Source organism: Rattus norvegicus, chromosome 3 (genome assembly GCF_021556685.1).
Source record: "Rattus norvegicus strain SHRSP/BbbUtx chromosome 3, alternate assembly SHRSP_T2T, whole genome shotgun sequence".
NCBI classification, from domain to species: domain Eukaryota; kingdom Metazoa; phylum Chordata; class Mammalia; order Rodentia; family Muridae; genus Rattus; species Rattus norvegicus.
Window position 1 is genome coordinate 50,083,573 of NC_141536.1, and position 22,068 is coordinate 50,105,640.

General features: G+C 42.3%; 1 protein-coding gene across 1 annotated transcript in view; it reads right to left on the reverse strand.

Annotated features, from left to right (window-relative positions):
• The window catches only part of Ttc21b (tetratricopeptide repeat domain 21B), a 73,859-nt gene extending 52,304 nt beyond the window's left edge, over positions 1-21,555 (reverse strand). Inside the window, 8 exon segments of the mRNA NM_001191737.2 lie at positions 140-238; positions 1,842-1,926; positions 4,888-5,045; positions 10,381-10,503; positions 12,090-12,256; positions 16,276-16,386; positions 16,482-16,611; positions 21,437-21,555. Coding sequence (NP_001178666.1) covers positions 140-238; positions 1,842-1,926; positions 4,888-5,045; positions 10,381-10,503; positions 12,090-12,256; positions 16,276-16,386; positions 16,482-16,611; positions 21,437-21,457 — 894 coding nt within the window. The 5' untranslated portion in view covers positions 21,458-21,555.
• Between the last annotated feature and the right edge of the window lie 513 nt (positions 21,556-22,068).

The window sequence follows — 22,068 nt, forward strand, 5'->3', positions numbered from 1 at the left end:
TGGCTATGAGCCACCATGTGGGTGCTGGGAACTGAACTCAGGACCTCTGGAAGAGCAGACAGTGCTCTAACCACTGAGCCATCTCTCCAGCCCAACTACTAACTCTTATTGATAGAATCTGGCGAGAAGGCAGTCTTACAGTTCTGCTGAAGGCTATTGTAATCTTATAAAAAAGTTGAGCATTCTGTGGTTCCATGACATCCAATGCATTTCCTAAATTTTCCAGCTTGGCAGCAGCCTAAAACAAGATAAAGAGTAAAAGAAAGAATTTAACACATGAATATATACTTTAATACATTTTTAAAGATTGACTTATTTTTATTTTATGTGCATATGTGAGTGCCTGAATGTATGTATACACACCATATACGTGCTTGATGCCTGTGGAAGTCAGAAGATGTTGGATTCCCCTGGAACTTGAGTTACAGATGGTTGTGAGCTGCCATGGGGATGCTGGGAAGTGTATCCAGTCTTCTTCAAGAGCAACAAGTACTCATCACCACTGAGCCATCTCTCTAGCCCTCATTACTCATATTTTAAGAGACCTTTGTTTTCACAAATATCTTCCATCTAGTGTATGTGTGTGCTGTGGTGAGGTATATGCATGAGCATATGTTTGTGTGCATATGTTTTTTGTGTGTACATGTCTGTGTATAGAAGTCAGAAGTCAGGAGTTTGTTGATTTCTTACTTTTGAGACAGGATCTCTCACCAAATCTGGACTTCATTAGTTCGGCAAGACTAGGCGGTAAGTGACTCTAGGTATCTTCCTGTGTCTCCCTCCCCAGTGCTGGAAATACAAGCATGTGTCATCGTGCCTAACATGTTGTAGGTGCTGGAGATCCAAATGCAGATCTTCATGATTCTGCAGAATCTGCACACTGATTACTTCCCCAGATTCCCCAATGGAATCTAAAGCTGTTTTGCCTTTTTAAAAAGCTCCAGTAATTATACATAATTATTTCTTGTTAATACTCATCACTGAATAGAAGCTTCTGGATGGGTAAACATAGTCATAGCTATTCAACAAATGAATATATTGACCTCTCAGATAATCAAGTCACCCACAGAGGCTGTTTGAGTGACAATCTAACATTCTATGCTCCTTTGGACTATTATAGACAGCTTAGTTCATATTTGAACTGGTTTCTACAACAGAAAAGTCTTGAAAGTCATTAGTATAAATAATCGTTGTTGTTTCTGGTTTGTTTCTTTCGGGGCTGAGAATCAGCTTGACTGGTACAAACTAGGCAAACCTCTCTCCCACTGAGCTGTAGTCCCAGCTCCAATTAATAAACAAAAAGTCCATAGAAGATTTGATCCACTAAGACTCTTCTACTGTCCACTGAAGTACGTGCTAGGTACTGTTACATTAGCCAAGTTAGACATACAGACCTCTTGTACAACACCATTGGCTACAGATTAGAGTTTTACTCCTTTGCTAGTGTCCAGTGAGTGTGTGCAGTAACACTGAAACAGGTGGACACTATTACAAGGACTTGGTCCTAAGCTCATTTAGCTCACACAAACTCAATTGAGTGGCCAACAGACTGTGAATCTTATTTGCATATTTATATTCATATCTAGACCACAGTGCTATGTGTCAGCATGTTATATAAAGATACATATACCCTTATTAATTTGAGAGAAGTTTCCCTACATACTTTTGCTTTACTAGATGCTAAAGTCTTTGTAACATAGTTCTAACAACCAATTAAAAGCTATAATAAACATTCTGAGATAGAACTTCAAGCTTCGAAAGAATATGTTCACATGCATTGATAATGGTGTGTGATGAAATCATCTTGACATGGGCGACTTCTGTCACACAGGACAATTTACCTTCTCTATGTCCCCTTCCCTACACAGATAATATAAAGCCAGCATTCTCAGCGCCTCCACATTGTGGCCGTCCTGAAGCAGCAACCTGCAGGAAAACACGCCAGTTAATAACTGTCGTCGTCGTCGTTGTTGTCGTCATTGTCGTTGTCGTTGTTGCAGGGCTTAAAAGTTTGGAGGCTTGACTCTTATACTGCTCCAATAAGTAGTTTTATCCAGAAAACCAGGAGATGATTAGTTAGAAGGTTATCTGCAATGTAACTTTTAATGTTTTAAGGTAGGACTAGAAGTTGGGACTGCTTCATTTAATACTGTGGAACTGCTACTTAAAGTATCAGTTACCGATACACAGCAGCGTGTTAAACGTTGACTTCAGGAGCTGGAGACATGGCTCAGTGGTTACGAGCACCTGCTGCTCCCGGAGAGGACCTGGGTCCAGTTCCAAGTCCCCAGCAGCCCAGGGGAGCTGACACTGCCACCTGGTCTCCGAGGGAACCACATGCACGTGTCGCAGTTACACAAGCAGGCGAAGCCTTCATATAAATAAAACAAGTGAAGAAGCGAAAATTGAAGAAGTTGAATTTACCTCAAGGTTTTCGTTAAAGAAATTCTAAGAATGCCAGAACGAGTGGAATATTTACATATGCAGATTTAGTCAGAAATTTAAAATAGATTCCTATGTGATAAAATACAAATTGGAAAATTTGAAATCATTTATTAATCACCAGGAGAAAAATAGGCATAAGTCTAGCAAGACATAGTCTATGCTATAAGAATTCTTTTTTTTTAATTCTTATCAAATTTTATTAAGTGGCATAATAAAAGTAACTGTTCAAAAGGGGTCATGTACAAGGCATTCTCTCAGGCGTATATGAAACAATGAATTTCTGGTTCACTTTTTCTCCCTTCTTCCTTTTGCCGTGCAAATGTGCAGTTCTCTGAAGAAACAGTGCTATACGGCACTGTGACTACTGACTGGGCTATTTTCCCTGCTTCCGCCAAAGGGATGACGGCAGTGATATTTACTTTCTCTGCCACTCACTGTTGAAATGAACCAATTGGAGTCAGATTAGAATACAGATAGGCAGGTTTATTGGGAGTCTCCTCTTAGGCTAGGGAAGTCAACATGGGAAGAGAGAAGGTGCGGAAGGAGAAGGGAAGGAGAGAAAAAGCATGTGTGGAGAAATAAGGGCAGGAAAATAAGAAGGAGGGGGAAGGGAAGCGGAGGAGGAAGAGAAAAGTAGAGGAGCATAAACTGTTTAGGTAAATAGGGAAGAGCCTGTCAGGAAAGGGCAGTCCACTGAGGGATGTTGAGAGAAACTGGAGGCCAGGTCTGCTTTGATATGTAAAATATGCACCTTGGTCCCTGGTCCCAGGGTCCTCATTCAAACAGGCAGGACAAAGACCTCAGCCTACACTGCAGAGGCAGTCTGTTTCTGTCTCAGCTCTTGTGTCTTTCCTATTCCCAGAGAAACAGTTCACCCGTGCAGTTACCGCTGGTTACTGGGGTCTAAAACTTGAAGCAGAGACCTAGCAAATCAAATCCCACCTGAGATCAGCCAGTTTAGATTACTGATGTGCACATGAGAAACCGCTGCAGAGTGTTTTACTCTGAGACGCGTAGTTGTTTGTTCCACACCAATTGCTGTCTGACAAGATATAGCTCAGTTTGAGTTAAACAGGTTCCCCCAAATAATCTATAGGTAGTTGAATACCTATAAATGTTGGATAAAACATTTAACAGGTTTGTACCTTACGTTCGTTCATCTGCAAAGTGGGAGTACTGATGTCTACCTCTTGGGTATTAACCACCTTCCCATCAGCCAGGCCCTCTGAGCACTTTGCAACAGGCCATTCATAACTTCATTCAAGATGTTCAGACCAAGCGGCCTGGGGTCTGCATCTTTCTGCAGTCTCTGCCTTCCTAGCTAAAACATATCGAAAGTCCAGTCATTTCTCAAAGCACCTTAAGGGTGACAGCCCTGCCCTGGCTCCCTCACCAGCAATCCTCTTTCATATGGCTGCGCATGCAAAATTTTACCCCCACTCCCTTCTCCACGCAGAGTTCTCAAAACAACAATGACTCTAGTAAATGTAATTCAGACCACGATACTCCTTTATACATAACACAACTTTGTGTCAGAAGAAATGTCAAACCCTTCCGCTGGTGCACGAGGTCCTTCCTGGCTCAGCACCCCTTCCTTCCCACTGCCTTCTCAAAGGCTCTACCCTATGACAGTTTCAATGGCCTCAGGCTCTCTGTAGGCTCCTACTTGTGTAAGACCTTCCCTTGGGTATCTGCATGATTTTCATCCATGCTTCAAGTTTTTCCTCAAATGCTATTCTTCAGTGAGGCCTTCCACAGCCACCTCGTAACTTCCCACCCCAACATACCATACTTCACTTTTCTTCCTCCTCAGCACCTGTGTTTAATACACTGCATAAGTTAATTGTGCTGGTTACATATGGTTTCTTTCATTTCAATATTAACTTCCCAATGGTGGAGAAACTTATTGTTTTACGGAGTATCTAAATAGATACTCAGATATTGATGCAAATCAACACACTCAGGGTGTTTTACATGTGTATGTTATTGCATGTGTGTGCTGCTATGTGTTTGTTACCCATGTACATGTGCGCATTCATGTGGACGACCAAAACTGGCATCCTGTGTCTTCCCCAATCACTCTTTACCTTACACACTGAGGCAGTCAGTCAGTAGCTTTTGCTTTGGGAACTCCCTGTCTGTGCTCCTACAAAGGAGGATTATAACTGAGGCAGCTTTAATGAGGAGGTCAGAATCTTCAGGCTAGACAGCAAGCACTTTAAGCACTAAGTCCCCTCTCCAGCCCAAACTCTGTTTTAAAAAGCAATACAGTTTTAAGTACTTTTTCAATTCTCTGTTGCTTAAAATAAAACCACTCTTATTACTTGAAAAAATTAAGTTTTATGTTGTATAAATCAGGTAATGGACTGAACAAAACCTGATTTTCTTTTTCCTCATGTATAACTAGATCCAAAGAGGATGTGATATCATTTTCCACATAACCTTTGCGCCGTCTCCACCGTCTGATCCCAATCCTGCAAAGCCAGTTGTAATTTCATTTTCTTCTCAAAAGCAGGAAGGAAGCTCGGGAAGTTCACAATTATCTGACTCACAGTCTCCAGAGCTCCAGAATAATTCTGTCGCATCTCAAGGCACAGTACCTAATGGGAGACAAAAATGATGTCAAAACCATGGCCCTGGACATCAGGCCTTCTCAGGCCAGCCTAGGCTACAGCGTAAGTTCCAGATTAGCCTGGGCTACAGCAGAATACTGCTGCTTAATATTTCATGATTTTTTTTTCCACAAAGAGCACATAATTTTGTGTAGAAAAAAAGTTTTTATCAAAATCACACCTTAAAATAGCACAGAAAAATTATGTTATATCAGCAATTTTACACTGAAAGAGACTGTTAATGTATTGATTAACCTATTAACAGGATAGAACTTAAAATATTGTGCCAAAGGATTAGGAAGCCAAGACAGGAAGATGGCTAGCATTTAAAGTTAGTTTGTCTCCTGTCTTCTACATGGCTAACCTGGGATGTAGTACAGAGTAAGACCCTGTTTCAAAAATCAAACAAGTAAAAGGAAAAAAAAAAAGAGTTGTTTGATCAGGGCGGAAAAATTACCTTTAGAGAATAAAGTCTCTCTAGGAGACTTTTAAGTAGCATATGAAATTCAAGCAGTTTTATAAACGTTACACTGTGTTTTGTCAATGTTACACTGTGTTTTGTCAATGTTACACTGTGTTTTGTCAATGTTACACTGTGTTTTGTTAATGTTACACTGTGTTTTGTCAATGTTACACTGTGTTTTGTCAATGTTACACTGTGTTTTGTCAATGTTACACTGTGTTTTGTCAATGTTCTACCAACTGCCATGAGCTCACTTCAGTTCTAGGAATTATCTTAAGGAAGTAATTGAAAGAGAGACATCACAAAGAGGCACACCCATGGTGGTTATTGGCCAGCTGTTGGAGTATAAAGGGAAATAAAAATTAACCCACAGTGTCCAAAAAGGAGTCATTACCTAATAATTCACTCATTTAGCAGGAGATTTGGTGGTCCTAAGAAGGAGGCAGGAATTTTGCAACTTCTATTCACTGACACAAAGGATACCTTTTGCCTATGACGGTTAGGTAGTAATAGTTACTTTTCTTACTCAAGTGTTAGTATGCTTTCTGGAGATATTTTTTTTACAGTGTCTGTGTATTGTATGTCTTGTTTCTTCCAGGAGAAAATAAGTTGTAAGTGTAATCAGTATATTGACAATCCATGGGGTCTACAAGATGACTCAGGAGCAAGCCATCTGCCACTTTTAAATTTTTTTCTTCTAGATTATCTTTGTTTTGCCTCAGTATATTTCAACTAACAATTAACATTTGTCTCAATATTTAATATGTAAATATTCTTTTACATATAGTTATAGAAAAGTATAGTCACCAATAAATCCATTATGCCAAAGTAAAATAAATTTCCAGATAACTGACAATAATAGAAGAAAGAATAAATTTTAGTGCACATTCTCTCTCTCATCTACCTACAGAGCAGTACTGAAAATAATGAAGCCCTGCCAGAGAGAGCTGAGTGTCACTATCTATACCCTGGTTTCTTAGTTCCTCCCACAGGAACACAAAGCTGCATCTTAGGTCACACTAAACCAGCCTGCGCTTAATTCTGAGTAGGAATATTAATGTGGCTCTTTTAATCAATTGAAAAGTATGTCATAATTATTGTCATACAAAGTAAGACCATGGATATGCCAGAGCTTCAGTTTTTTGTCTCTTCCAAAACTGAACTTGAAACCGAATTGCCAAACCAACAGTTACTGGGAGGTGAAGCCTGGCTGGTGACAGTCCCATCATGAAAATGTAATGCCACTGTAAACGGCCTATGGTGATGGTGTCCACCTTTTTAGTCTACCCTGTGGGGAACAGAACTTCTCCATTAGGAAAGACTGTTCAAGGGGCCATTTTGGAAGAGTCAGGGCCCTGACCAGATATCACACTTGCTAGTACCTTGATTTTGCATGTCCCGGCCATTAGAATTGAGAATAGATTTCTGTCCCTTATAAACCATCATGTCTCAGACTTCTTTGTTTTAGTTGTCTTTCATGGGGTTAGGGTTAGGGTGTGTCTTCTAAAACAGCTTTCTATGTAGCCTAGACCTCCTGACAGTCCTCTGACCTTCAAAGTACTGGGATTGTAAGTGTAAGTCACTATGTCTATAATGTCTCCAGTGTCTTTGTCACAGCAACATAAACTAGATAATACCACAGTAACTTAGATAAGTCATTTAAATCAATAATTAGCAATCAGCATCATGGTAAAAGTGTAAAATCCTTCATATTAACACCTAAAACTACCTAACCCTGGAAGGTTACAAATTCGCTATCCTTTAAAGAACAGGGTACAGGAAGACAATTAAGAAGAATTGACAGTAGGGTTGGGGTTTTAGCTCAGTGGTAGAGCGCTTGCCTAGCAAGCGCAAGGCCCTGGGTTCGGTCCCCAGCTCTGAAAAAAAAAATTAAAAAAAAAAAAAAAAGAAGAATTGACAGTGCCCGACTCCTGTACCATGGCAATGAGGAAGGCCTGGAATCCAGTCACCCTGAATACTAATCAGGCTGACTGATGTCTGAACCAACTCATCACCCTTCGAAACTGACACACATGGCGATGCTAACAAGAAACAGATGGTAGTCATTGCCTCTTTTTCCTCTTTATCATAAATAAGCCTTTTAATTAATTATTTAGATAGTCTCATGACATACCCTATACTGGTCTTGATCTGCCCATTTCTGTCTTCCAGTTGCTCAGATTACAAGAGTCTACCACCATGCCTGGATTAATTAATTAATTTTCATATTTTAAGAAAATTAAAAAGCACTAGGGATATAGCTCAGTTGTAAAGCACTTGCTTAGTCCACAGCACTGCATGCATATATAACAAAAAAGCATTTTGAAGATTTTTTTAAAACTATGTGTATGTGTGTGTCTTTGTGGGAGTATATCACATGAGCAGTGTTGCTCCTGGAAGCTAGAAAAGGGCACTGGATGCCTTGGAGTTGAAGTCTCAGGCAGTGGGAAACGGTGAGGTACATGGTCCTGGGAATAGAACCAAGAGGTCTTACATGCTGAGTCATCTTTCCAGCTCTCAGAATGGCAATGACACACTTTTTCTTTAAGTTTGACTTATGGTGGTGTTTGAGCGCAGGTATGCAGAGGCCACAGCACATGTGTGGAGTTCAGAGACAAATCAGAAGAGTCAGTTCTGTCTGATTGAGGCACAGTCTTTCTTATTGTCTCTCCCCACTGTGCACACCAGGGTAGTTTGCCTATAAGCTTCTGAGTAATTCTCCTGTCCCCACCCCTCATCTTACCAGAGTGCTGGAATCAAACTGTGTGTGCGTGTGTGTGTGTGTGCGTGTGGGGGTGTGTGTGTGGTGTGCGTGTGTGTGTGTGGTGTGTGTATGTGTGCGTGTGTGTGTGTGGTGTGGTGTGGTTTGGTGTGTGTGGTGTGGTGTGGTTTGGTGTGTGTGGTGTGGTTTGGTGTGTGTGTGTGGTGTGGTGTGTGTGTGTGTATGTGTGTGGTGTGTGTATGTGTGTGGTGTGTGTATGTGTGTGTGTGTGGTGTGGTGTGTGTGTGTGTGGTGTGGTGTGTGTGTGTGGTGTGTGTGTGTGGTGTGGTGTGGTTTGGTGTGTGTGTGTGGTGTGGTGTGCGTGTGTGTATGTGTGTGGTGTGTGTATGTGTGTGGTGTGTGTATGTGTGTGTGTGTGGTGTGGTATGTGTGTGTGTGGTGTGGTGTGTGTGTGTGTGTGTGGTGTGGTGTGTGTGTGTGGTGTGTGTGTGTGTGGTGTGGTGTGGTTTGGTGTGTGTGTGTGGTGTGGTGTGCATGTGTGTATGTGTGTGGTGTGTGTACGTGTGTGGTGTGTGTATGTGTGTGGTGTGGTGTGTGTGTGTGTGGTGTGGTGTGTGTGTGTGTGTGTGGTGTGGTGTGTGTGTGTGGTGTGTGTGTGTGTGGTGTGGTGTGGTGTGTGTGTGTGGTGTGGTGTGTGTGTGTGTGGTGTGGTGTGTGTGTGTGTGGTGTGGTGTGGTGTGTGTGTGTGGTGTGGTGTGTGTGTGTGTGGTGTGGTGTGGTGTGTGTGTGTGGTGTGTGTGTGTGGTGTGGTGTGCGTGTGTGTATGTGTGTGGTGTGTGTAGTGTGTATGTGTGTGTGTGTGTGGTGTGGTGTGTGTGGTGTGGTGTGTGTGTGTGTGTGTGTGTGGTGTGGTGTGTGTGTGTGTGTGGTGTGTGTGTGTGTGTGGTGTGGTGTGTGTGTGTGGTGTGTGTGTGTGGTGTGGTGTGGTGTGTGTGTGTGGTGTGGTATGTGTGTGTGTGTAAGTCACAGATGTTGCATCCTTATGTTTCAGAGTGCCTTTTACACACTAACCCATCTCACCAGTTCCAATCCTTTATTGCACCTTCATTCACTCATCATGTGTGTGTGCCTGCTGGTGAGTCTGCAGGTGTCTGTGAGGCACACAGAGGTGGGAGGACAGCTCCCAGGAGTTTTCTGGGTTCTCTCTTGCCACCGTGTACATTGTGGAAATTAACTCTGGTTGCTGGGCTCTGTGGCAGGCTCTGAGCTACCTCACTGTAGCCCACTGATTAATTTTGAAACGTGTTCAGAAGATATTAGTGCAGACAGATGCAAGTGTGTAACTTAAATAATACAACTCAACAGAGAGTTTTTAAGATTGTCAATTGTGTATTCTCAAAATGCAAGTCCGATAATACAACTTACCTGTTCAAGCTTTGCACCAGCTACCTTTAGGTCCACCTCTCCTTGTCATCTCTGACCATGGCTCCACACGTCCCTTTCCTCTGACCTTTAACTTCCCACACTCATCCTCCTGACATGGATTGCTGGCTATGCCCTTAACGTGCCTTGAGGTATCTGAATCTGTCACCCCTCACTGTTAATGTTTCCCCACCATGCTATCAAGGCTGTACCCTCCTCGTCTATAAGTCTATGTTCAGAAGTCAAATGTACCGACTACGTCATCTCCAACTGCAAGTTCATGCCCCTCCTCCTGTCTCCTATCCCAGCTTCACTTTTTACTGGGCTTATGACCTGGTCCAGTTATACAGTAGGTAATTAACTTACCGACTTCCTCACTGTTCATCTCTCTAACAGAAGAGAAGCTCCAGGACATGACGTGTTCACCTTTTCCATGTCCTGCTTCTTCTCCAGTGATCCCTCACACATAACAGATGCAGGGACAACACTGCAGCAACGAACTCAAGGACCAATCGCCTCAGACATAACATCATTCCGGAACTCAGGCCCTTCGGTAGAGAAGTCACTTCTCTAGCTGTGTCCCTCACAGACGCAAGTCCCTCTGTCAGCTGACAACAGGACCGCAAATACAGTCTTTTGTGATCTACTAAGTTTTATTACATTTCAGGTGTTCTTTAAGTCTTCAGACATAATTTCTTCACTTGGACTCAACTCACCTTACCCAGCAGAGCAAAAATATCGTTTCCATCTTGTAATCCCTCCTCAAAATACCGTAGGGCTTTTTTAGCATAAGGTTCCTTCCCTCTTGTAATATCAAGCCATGCTTTCAAAATCGGTCCCTGGTAAAGAAAGATCGTACTGGAGTCAAATGAATAGCAAGAAATCTGTCAACACGAGGCTCACTCTGAGCATGTGTGGCCTCTCTTTGAGTAGTTCTTTCAGTGAACTAGGGCAGGAACTGAGATGACGCCTTACTTCGCCCAGGATAAAGACCAAGGTAATGCACAGTGATCTTCACAAGTTATCTAGTGAATTAGATAAATTCCTGGGAAATTAGAAACTGAAATCATGGATGCGTCTAATGGATTGGAAGGTTTGTAGGATTTCAAAGAAGATATTTTGTTCTTAATGTCATATAAGAAATGGAATATGGTCTGAGAGATGAGTAAACAAGAAGAAAAAAAAAGAAAAGAAATGGGATATGTTCTAGCAATGATTTTAAGATTAACTTACAGGCATTTAAAGAGGTTATTCTTGCCTCCCTGAATAGTCACCTGAAAATATGGGTCAGATTCTCAACCAGCTTCCCATCAACTAAGGAGACCACTTTACAATCTGAATGGGCTCCAAAGATATTTCTGTGGAGTAATTGACAATATATAGTTCCAGCCCTGGAACCTTCTAAACCTTAGAATATTAAGCTTCTTTCCTTTTCCTGACATTCACAAGCTATTCTGTTTTGCCAACAATTGAACCACAGTAAAGACAAACATGACATCTCTCTCCATGTGGATCAGCTGGCAAATCCTGGTGGGCTGTTAACAGTTTTGATTTGTAGTCCTCTAGTCTCAATATCTTCTGCCAGAATATATTATTTTCTCCAAATTTTAGTTTCTGTCTGAATCAATTCAGTCTATAAACTATTAAAATAATCTTCTTGATCTGTGCTGTAATAAAGATTATTTAAAGCCTTCCATTATTTAAAGCCTTCAAAGATTTCTCAATGTCTATCCAATCATCTACAGATATTCTTACCTGGCAATCATATCCTTCTATCTCTCCACAGTTTCTTTTTACCATTTTCGCTTACAGTTTACGATCGTTTACCTCATGTTTCATCAAAGGTAGGCTCTCAAGGTGGCAGAAAGCAGGAGGTGAAAAGCCTCCTTCCATGTTTGCTGGTGAAAATGAATGCCTTGTGGGGGCAGGAATTGGAGGGTTTGCTGTTGGTTTTAGATGGAAGGCTTTCTAAACATTTTCTCTCAATCACCCACTTAACCTTGCAGATAGAGCCTTTCTCGGAGGAATGGTTCAAACAGAATAAGCAAGTAACGAATGTCTCCCTGAGCACTTTAATCACATCTCCTCACAGCCCTTCAAGTTCTCAGAATGTAAGTCATGTGCTCCAAGATGATTCACCAAGAAAATAAGGCCTGCACTGTCTTTATGCTTCAAATACGGATGGTACAGATGTGGGGGCAACGAGAGGGGAGGGAGTGAGGAGGAAGGAGAGGACAGAAAGGAAAGAAGAATACAGGACACAGTATCTCATCCACAGCTATTAGAGCAGCAACTCAAAGCCTTAGCCTGACCACATTACTGATATTTCAAAAGTAGTGAAGATATTTGCAAGTTAAACAAAGGATGCTACTACATACAGCACAGGATTCCTTCAACATTCGTATTAAATAAGAAAACTGGTCACCTCATTGCTATCATGTGGCATTTTTGACATTCTGTCAATATATTCTCTCGCCTTATCATGGCGACCAATGTGCCACAGAAACAGGCCTGCATGGTACAAGGCTTTGCGTCCGGCTTCCTTACGTTGCTCCTTCATTTTGGTATCTAATTCCAGGATAGCTTCTCTATCTGAGGAAGGAAAATAATATTAAACCTAAAACAAAATTAAATCCTAGATGGTGTGTATGGTAGGTCAGATTCCTAACCACGTGTGGAGGTCATTTATTCTTTCAAGGACAGCAGTATTACAAACAGAACACGCTGCGCATGCCATCTAGATACTGACAGTATTGCTGTTCATTTAAAAATGAATTAAAAAAGGAACCTTACTAATGTCTTATTTAACCAAGTGAGTCCAATAGAAATACAAAATTAATGAGTTTGTTGGTTTTAAAAACTAACCCTTTTAAATCGGCTTATTAAGTTTCCTTCAGAAAAAACATGTACATGTCATTAAGTAGAGTTGAAAAGCAGATCCATACACTCAACTTGTCCCTTATACAAATTGTTTAATAACTGGATCGAGTAGCATATTAGAATTTAAAAAGTACATGAAAAATTGGGCTGGCTAAGGTGGCTCAGTGTGTAAAAGGATTTCCAGCATAAGCTTGGTATCAGGGATTTGATCTGCAAACTCATGTCAAAGGGGTGATGTGGTGCCCTGCATGCCTAACCTTACCAGACCCGTGGAAGGCTAGACTTGGTGGCGGGCATATGTAACCTCAGTTCTCCTGCAGCAAGATGTGAGACAGACTTTGCTGCTGTGTTCTATGTCAACTTAACATTAAACTACCGTCATTTGGGAAACTCAATTGACAAAATGACCCTACAAGATGAGCCCTGGGCCATTTTCTTCATTAATCATTGATACAGGAGGGCCAAGCTAACTGTCTGATGCCAGCTCTGGGTTGGTGGTCCTATATACTCTTAATAAAACAGGCTGAGCAAGCCATGAGGAGCAATCACCCTCTCCACCCTTCTGCCCTAATACCATGGTCTCTGGATCTGTTCCTGTCTCTTGGTTCCTGCCGTGATTTTCCTGGATAATGGACTACAAAGTATAAGGCGCAATAAACCCTTTTTCTCCCAAAGTGCTTTGCAAAATAGTGTTTTGTCACAGCAATGAAAACCCTACCTATAACAGAAATTGACACCAGGTCATGAGGTATTGCAGTGACAGACCTGATCATGGTGTTTTGGCGAGTACTGTGCAAAGCCTTTCGAACTTTGGAAAAGCCACTGAGTGCTCAGAGCTCGGTGGGCTGTTCTATGGTAATATAGACGCTAATGCTGAGAGCAGGACAGACGACTGAGGCCTCACTTGTGAACTCGAAGGAAGTTAGAGAGTCCCTCAAAGATTCTACCAAGGCAGCTTGATATTTCAAATGGAGAATCTGTGGTTCTAGTCAGCAGGGGCTAAAAATCAGACACGACTGACAGTAGCCAAGCACCAGTGAAGTTAAACTTTCAACTTACTGGGACAATCACTGCTGAGAAGCTGGACCTGGCAAATTGATGATGATTAAGTTAGAAGAGTCCAGCATCACTGGAGCAAGATGCTAGATCTTCTAGGAAGGGTTTCCTTGGCATTAGCAGCACACAGAAATCTGTGGTCCAAAGGAGACAGATAAACTTGGTACTATGTAACAGTCTCCCAGGTCTTAATGGTTTTGAAGGTATAAAAGCATCATAGGGAGAAACTGAGGCTTGCCACCAGGTGGCCAGTTTGGAGTCCTTGAAGAGAGCCCTGGAAAGCTACTAGTGAAGGTATGGCTTAGTTTTACTGAAGATCCCAGCATTTTGGAGATGCTAATGGCATAGGATGACAATCAAGAACAGCAGCAGGGATGAATGAAACTGGGCTGAGCCTATGAGACAAGGTATATGTGCTGTGAAATAGCGGAGGCAGAGAAGCCCAGAAAAGCATGAGTCATGAGTGATCTCAGACACTGACACTCATCATATATACTGCTGAAGTTTGGTTGTTCCCTCTTGAAGTAAGAAAGTGATTAACTTGTTTTTTAAGCTTATAGGAACCCATAGTTATGAGACCTTGGATATTTAAAAGTAACTTTAGCATTCTAGAGAGACACTTGAATTTGATAGATTGTGGAATTTTTCAGACCTTTAATATTTTAAGTCCTTGAGTATTTTGAAGAGACTGAACTTTTAAACTGTTTACATGTTTAAAATCTAAGGAACTTTTAGAAGTTGGAATGTTTTTGCATTGTGATAACATTAGCAATATTAGCATATCATTTTTGGGACAAACAAGAAAAAAAGGTTCTAGTTCAAGAATGATGCTTTTAAGTGTCGGGTTGACAAGGGATCCTTGGCTAGTTTTTATGTCAACTTGACCCTAGCTAGAGTCATTTAGGAAGAAAACTTAATTGAGAAATTGCCCTCATCAGATTGCCTGAAGGAAAGTCTGAGGGATATTTTCTTGATCAACGATTGGTATGGGATTGGATGGGGTGCAGCCCATTGTGGGTGGTGGCACCCAAGGCCATGAAAAGAGCAGACCGAACAGTCCACGAGGAGCAAGACAGTAAGCAGCACTCCATCATGGCGTCCGCATCAATTTCTCCCTGAGTTTGTGCCAGGACTTCTTTGGATGATGGACTACAATCTGTAAGATGAAACGAACCATTTTCTCTCCAGGTTGCTTTTGGTGACGGCGTTTTGTCACAGTAACAGAAAACCAAGACATGGACAAGCAAAATCATGTGGAAACTTGTGGATCAGATAACCTCGAATTCCTATTGTGGCAGAAACATAGGAAACTCTGCCTCAAACAGTGGAGGAGGCAAGAGTTGAACATGCCATGGTGTGTGTAAGCCCCTCACCTGACCTACAGACAGATAATTATGATCTTTTAAATTTAAGTTTAAGTTTAAAAAGTTATATTTAAGTAAATGAAAAAAGAAATAAAAGAGTCTGGTATACAATCAGAGTATCCACCTTTCAGATTCCAAAGGCACACTTAGTCATGTACTAGCTGGGCAGTTTATGTCATTCCTAAGAAAGGCAATTATTTTTGTTAATCAAATGTATATTTAAAAACCCAGTAATATTCTAAAATGATACAAATGCTAGGGTCAGTGTCAGGACTAGATCTCAGTCTACCCAATTCTACAATCCAATTCTGAAGCACGGATGTGTGGGTCACTCACTATAACTCCTTTGTATCCTGGAAATGTATTTAGCACAGTCCTAACAGAAGGTACATAACTGGTTACTTGTCAAACAGTGTTTTTTTTTTTTTTTATTTTTATCTGTGTATGTGTGCTTGGCATGAAAGAGGCATGTGATAATTTTTTAAAGATAAAAGTGTTTCCAATATTTAAAAGCTCATTCTATGACATGCAGCTTATTTAATTATTTAAAATACTTACAGTGCTATTAATTGTTACTGGACATACACGTATAGTTTTAAGTTACTTATAGCTTGGATTCTCTTCTCTTCTCAGTCATACCTTATATTACTTGCTAACACAATGCAACTCAACTTTAAAGACCATTCCTTCCACAATATATCCACATGTCCCAACTCCTACCTAAGTAACATTCCATCCCCATGATAGCCATGAATCCCAACTACTATAAAGAACAGAGTTCCTTCCATAATATAGTCTTACATCTCAAATACTACCAAGAATAATGTTCTCTCCATAATAAAGCCATACGTCCCAACTACTCTACAATGAAAATCATGTTACTTCCATAATATAGCCACATGTCTCAAGTACGACACAATGAAAATTTACTGAACATTTTTCAGGAGCTATGAACAATGGGAACTATCAAAGTCCTCATGAAGCTTACTACGTTGTCTAAGGAGAGAAACTGCACATTGCTACACATTTGCACAGTCTGTGTGTGTCACTCTTCTTTAGTTGTCCTTTCATTGCTTTGTGAAACAGTTGCTAACATTTACACAGTCAACTCTGTTAACTCAGACCATTGCTATGCACCATTGAAATAACTGTCATAGGATGCATAAAAGCAGCATGAAACGGATGAATTTATACTCTGGCCAGGAAGATAAAACATTACATATATAGCACCATGGATAGAAAACTAAAAATCATTAAGTCGCAGTAAGCGGAACATGGAATCTATCTCAATGCTATACTTAAATGCTGTACCTGGATTGGGGCTCATTTTATGGACATACATCAGCGCCATCAGGGAACACAGTGACACGTCTTGTTTATTTTTAATGGCCTCAAACTCCCGAAGGGCTTCTTGAGCTTTACCTGGAAATCAAGATTGGGGTTTGAAAAACAATTAGTATACTTAGTTTAAGCTAGGATTCAGAGCATAGGGAAGACATCTGATGATCAGCACGTACCCTCCATTAGTGTGCCGTAGGCATGGTAAAATCGGAAGACTGGGTCACTGCTATACTTCTTCATCCCTTCACTGGCCACAAGGAGCACATGGTGATAGTATCTCTCTTGACAATAGTAATTGATCAGTGTCTACAAGGAAATAATGACTAATGGTTAACAGGCAGGTTAATATTCAGAAGAAGACATCAAACTTGGATAATCCAGAACTTAATATAGTTTCTTCTCTGCTCTTTAAAATGTCTTTAACCCTGGGCACTCAATAGTAAGGATGAGACTGAGTGACCATGGAATTATTCAAAAGTCAGTGTTTCTCTTTTTCGGTGTAATTTTCTTTTGTTCCCTATAATTAGTTCTTTTCAACAATATTGGAGTCAGACTACGTTTACATTTTACCTTCTTTGGCTTTATCTTCTTTGAAGATTTTAGAAAAAAAGAAAAAGAAAACAAACAAACAACAACAAAAAACAAACAAACAAACAAACAAAAAAACCAAAACAAAACTGTGGACCAAGAAAATGAAGAGACTAGAGCTGGTTAGTTTGCTACTTTTAAAAATTTGGTTTGGCTCTGTCAACTTGACGAAGACGAGAGTCACCTGGGAAGAAGGAACCTTGATTGATGAAATCCTTAGATTAGCCTAAAGGCAAGCCTCTGAGGCATTTTCTTGACTAATGATTGATGTGGGGGGCTCCAGCCCACTCTGGGCACCACTGAGCAGCAGGTAGTCATGAAAAATATTCACATATATGAATACATACACACATACATACACACATACATACAATCTGAGTTAGCCATGAAAAGCAAATCAGTAAGCAATAAGCAGTATTCCTCCACTGTGGTAGGTTGAATGAGAAAATCCTTAGGCTCGTATATTTGAATGCTTGATCTCTAGTCACTGAAACTGTTTTGGAAGGATTGAAAGGTTTGGTCTTGTTAGAGGAGGTGTGTCTGGAGGCTTTGATGGTTCAAACATCCAAAGTAGGCCTTATCTTTGTCTCTCTGCCTGTCTCTATCTTTCTCTTTCTCACTATCTCTGTCTCTCCGTCCCTCCCTCCTTCCCTACTGCTTGCGGCTTAGGATGTAACCTCTCAGCTACTGTCAGACCCATGGCCATGATGGTCTTGAACTCTAACCCTTGGACACTGTAAGCAAGTCTCCAATAAACACTTCTTTAAGTTGCTTTGGTCATGGTGTCTCTTCCCAGAATACACAAGTAACTAAGACTGCTTCAGTTCCTATTTCCAGAATGAGTCCTTGATGTCTTGCCCTAATAAAACACAATGATCAAAAGCAACTCAGGAAGGATAGGGTTCGCTTCATCTTAGTTTGTGGTGCAGAGAAGTCAGAGGGACATAGAGGAGTGTGGTTTACTGGCTTGCTCAGACTGTTTTCTTATATCACAGAGAACCACCATCACCTACAATGAGAAGGGCCCTCCAGCATCAACCAGGAAAGTTCCTTGGATACTTGACTACAGGCAATCTAATGGTGGCATATTTTCAACTGAAGTATCTTATTCTCAAATGACCCTGGGTGTGTCAAGTTGTCATAGCCAGGACACAAGCTGTGACAAATTGGGTCTACTTTTCTTGAAAATGCATCTAAGATTCAGCTGCTGACCTACTCAAAGAGGGAAGCCACACTCTCACCATCACTGTAACTACGGGGCTTCCTTACTTCACAAACAAAGGTGAGGAATCCTGTGACACTGTCCGCCTGCATTAGGACCACATGAGTGAGAGACAGAAAGGACATAGGTGCACACAGACAGCTCTTTTACAGTCTGGATTCTGCAGGGCTACACCTTGCCTTTCCTAGAGCTCAGTCATGCAATATTCTCTAGAACCTCTGCTCTGCTCCCCTCTTGTGGGTTCTGCTTCACACTTGTTCTCCACCTCATTTCTGGAGACAGTGACCCATATTCCAAATGGCAGACAACCGCAACATAGCTCAGCAAAGTGCAGTTTGATTTTTTTTCCCAACTTCCTCATGCTCCAGGATCAAAACGAACTTACTTATTTATCCCACAATGCTATCCTCCTTGACTTCTGTGCTGCATGAAAAATGATTCACAGACCACAGCTCTGAAAGGCAGTGGTGGGTGTCACAGAGAGGACATGGATTTAAAGGTACAAAGACAAGACCTGAAGTCTTCATCTATGTGACACCTTTGCTCATGTAGAGGCTACAGTTAGGAGAGCAAACATAGAGGTGGTTGTGAGGTTCTTGATAAGGCTGTGAATGTCCTAGTCTCCTCAGCTCTGTGTTCCTACTTTGCCATCTCCTGCCTAAACCACCAAACCAACCATGACCCTCCCTTCTCATATACCCAGCCCTGCCAATCAAGGAAGTCTTTAAGTGCATCCATTTGTCTGGATTTCATAATACTCTCCATACCCACTGGTACTCTTGTGGTTCAAGTCAGATCATTTAGTCTAACAACCAACCTTCCTTCGATTTCTGAGGTAGGATCTCATAATATAGCTCAGGCTGGCTTAAACTTGCTCTCCTCCTGCCCGTTTTTCCAGCATGCTGGGGGTAGTCTTGTATTCCCATGCTCAGCCGTCTAGCAAACGTTTTGGGACTGTCTGCTTTCTAGTACTAGGTACTGGGTAAGATACTGAGAGTCTCTGTACTGTACTGTATTATACTATGAATCTATAAATATGGTGCTTGGAAATGTTAGTAAGAGTGGTTACTGCCATGGGAAATTCTTGAACTTTCAGGTGAATTGTAATCTGAACACCAGCTGGGCCACAATGCTGTAATGAATGTGGGGTGGGGTAATATTTTGTTTTGGGGACTACAGAATACTATACACAGCTTGGTAATGGTGGGTGACCAGGGAACCCACTCCTCTAGAGGATGTTAGAATTGATTCTTTCATTATAAACCCATTACTCTGTCTCCTCCACATAGAACACTGTGTTTCTCTTAGATTACTTTTGAGAAAGGCCTAGGAGAGTATAAGGCAGAAGAAGAGCAACATGGAGATAAGAGTGTGGTACCACATACATACAGCCACCAAAACTAGATAAGATTGTGAAACTAAGAAGTGCATGCTGACAGGAGCCAGATATAGCTGTCTTCTGAAAGGCACAGCCAGAGCATGACAAATACAGAGGTGAATGTTAGCAGCAAACCATTGAACTGAGAACAGGATCCCCATTGGAGGAATTAGAGAAAGGATTGAAAGAGCTGAGGGGGCTTGCAACCCCATAATAACAATAATGCCAACCAACCAGAGCTCCCAGGGACTAAACTGCTACCCAAAGACTAAACATGGACAGATCCATGGCTCCAGCTGCATATGTAGCAGAGGATGGCCTTGTTGGGCACCAATGGAAGGAGAAGCCCTTGGTCCTGTCAAGGCTGGACTCCCCAGTGTAGGGGAATGTCAGGGGTGAGAAGAGGGGTGGTTGGGGAGGGGAGTACCCTTATAGAAGAAGGGGGGGGATGGGATAGGGGGCTTATGTCTGGGAAGCCAGGAAAGGGAATAACATTTAAAATGTAAATTTAAAAAAATCCAAAAAAAGAAAAACATTAAAAAAAAAGTGTGGTACCTGGGATGGGTGGGGCTAAAGCCCCGCCCTTATTCTACAATAGGGTAGGAAACCAGAGTGATAGGTCCAATGGTAGGGTAGGTCCAAAATATGTCGAGCTTCCTTCCCACTTGGTTTTGTATGGGCAGTGAGTTAAAAATAGTTGGAGAAGGGGACCAGGGAAAAGCTTTCACAGATCAATCTTAGAGCTCATGAAGATTTATTGGTGTAAGAGGATGCGCTCTCATTTAAGTGCAGCCAGAGCTGCTTCCCAACTACACGGCTGATGGACAGAGATACTAAAATAGGCTCCATCCGGGACTTTGTAGAGGGCGTTTGCTACTCCTCGTTTGAGAACCTTGCTCTAGGTAGAATATTAGACCGTTCAATTCAGAAAGGGAAGAAGGCAGGGTCAACAGTGTCACTTTAAGGATGTGACTTGCTCCTGGGCAAAGGGATGAGAAGTTTAATAATAGTTTTGTCACTAAAGTGGTTTTATTGCAGAACTCATTTGGATAACCTGGGAATTAAAAAAATAATGTAAAAGAGTTGGAGGGAAAACTTGAAAAGGTAATGTAGAAATTCATTATGAAAAGGGGCGGGGGGGGGGACCTTTCAGGCTTCCCTGTCAGTGCCCATTTTCCTCTGTCTACAAGGAGCAGTTCATATGACATCCATGTATTTAAAAGTTGTCGGTTCTGCCCTCATAAGTCAAGTGAAAGTTGCAAGACCAGGCGCCTTTATTGCTGTATCATAAGTACTTAGAAAACGGGGCAAAACACACAGAAGGCACTCAACCAATGGTTGTCAAATGCACTAAGGGTTTTTCCAGTATTGGAATTTGAGTGAGGAAACCTCATGTTCAGGAGTCTGTTCAGCTAGCTCAAACTTCCGGGAGTCAGCCAGGAAAAAGCGCTCCATAAGCCCCAGAGTGGATGGGGGTATGGGGGTGGGGTGGGGGTGATCATCTGAAAAGGAAAGTTCTTGTACTTTCAAACCATGTCCTTGTTTTTCACAATTTTTGAAATATTCGCTGAGTGCATCAATCAGAAGACTATTTTCATAAACTAAATCCTTCTCTTTTTAAAAGCCTTTTGTTAACCGCTTGCCTATCTTTTCCTGCTCCTTTACAGGTGAGTGCAGGGTAGAGGACATTAGATGGCTAAGTCCTTAAAAGCCACACCTGGAGACTAAGCAGGCTTCCCCGGGAGAAGTCCTAAGCTAACACAAGCTGAGACTGGGGGCTGGCCGTTAACGGCAAGGAAGGAGTTGAGCCCCGGGCCTCGGGATCATCCTGGGGGGGCGCGGCATCTTGGCCAAGGCCGCAGGCCCTCACCGTAAGCTGCCCGTGCCACCCGGTACTTCGCAGTGTCCCCTCGCCCTGCCCGCGCCCTGCGCCGCCTGCTCACCTTCAGCCCCTGGGAGTCCATGGCCGCCAGCTGCCCGGAGGGTCCCCACCACTGCCCACTGTAGGGTTAGGGGTTCCGACCCACTTCCCGGGCCCTAAAACACTGGGGACAAGGCGGGCGGTGCGAGGGGAGCGGCCGGATCTCCATTGGCTGCCAGCGTGAGGGGCGGAGCCTAGTTGTAGGACTGGGAAGGAGGGGGCCCCCCGAAGCAGGCAAGGAGGGAACCCCGAGGGAGGACCGCGAGGGCGACCGAGGCTGGAATCTGCTGGGCACTGAGTGCGGCTGAGTCGTGAGGCCACAAGGAGGGAGGGGTCAGCCTGGAAACGGCGCGAGGAGAAGGGGGTGGGTGGAGCAAGAGATGTGAGATTAAAGAATAAAGATGATGAAGCAGGGAATTGGAGGAAGAGCAATGCCGCTTTTCATCCCTGCAAACAAAGACAGACTCCATTTTCTCAGCATTTTTTTGTGGAAGCCGATTTGCGCAATGCGGCTTAGTGGCATGCTTGACCAGGGGAAATGATTTACCTGACACACATAGCAATCGAGTCCAGGCCACAAGGTGGCGCAGAAAAATCACAGTTTGGCAGAAACATGAAGCTTGGGGTTGGGCTTGTTTTAAATCTTTTCAGGCG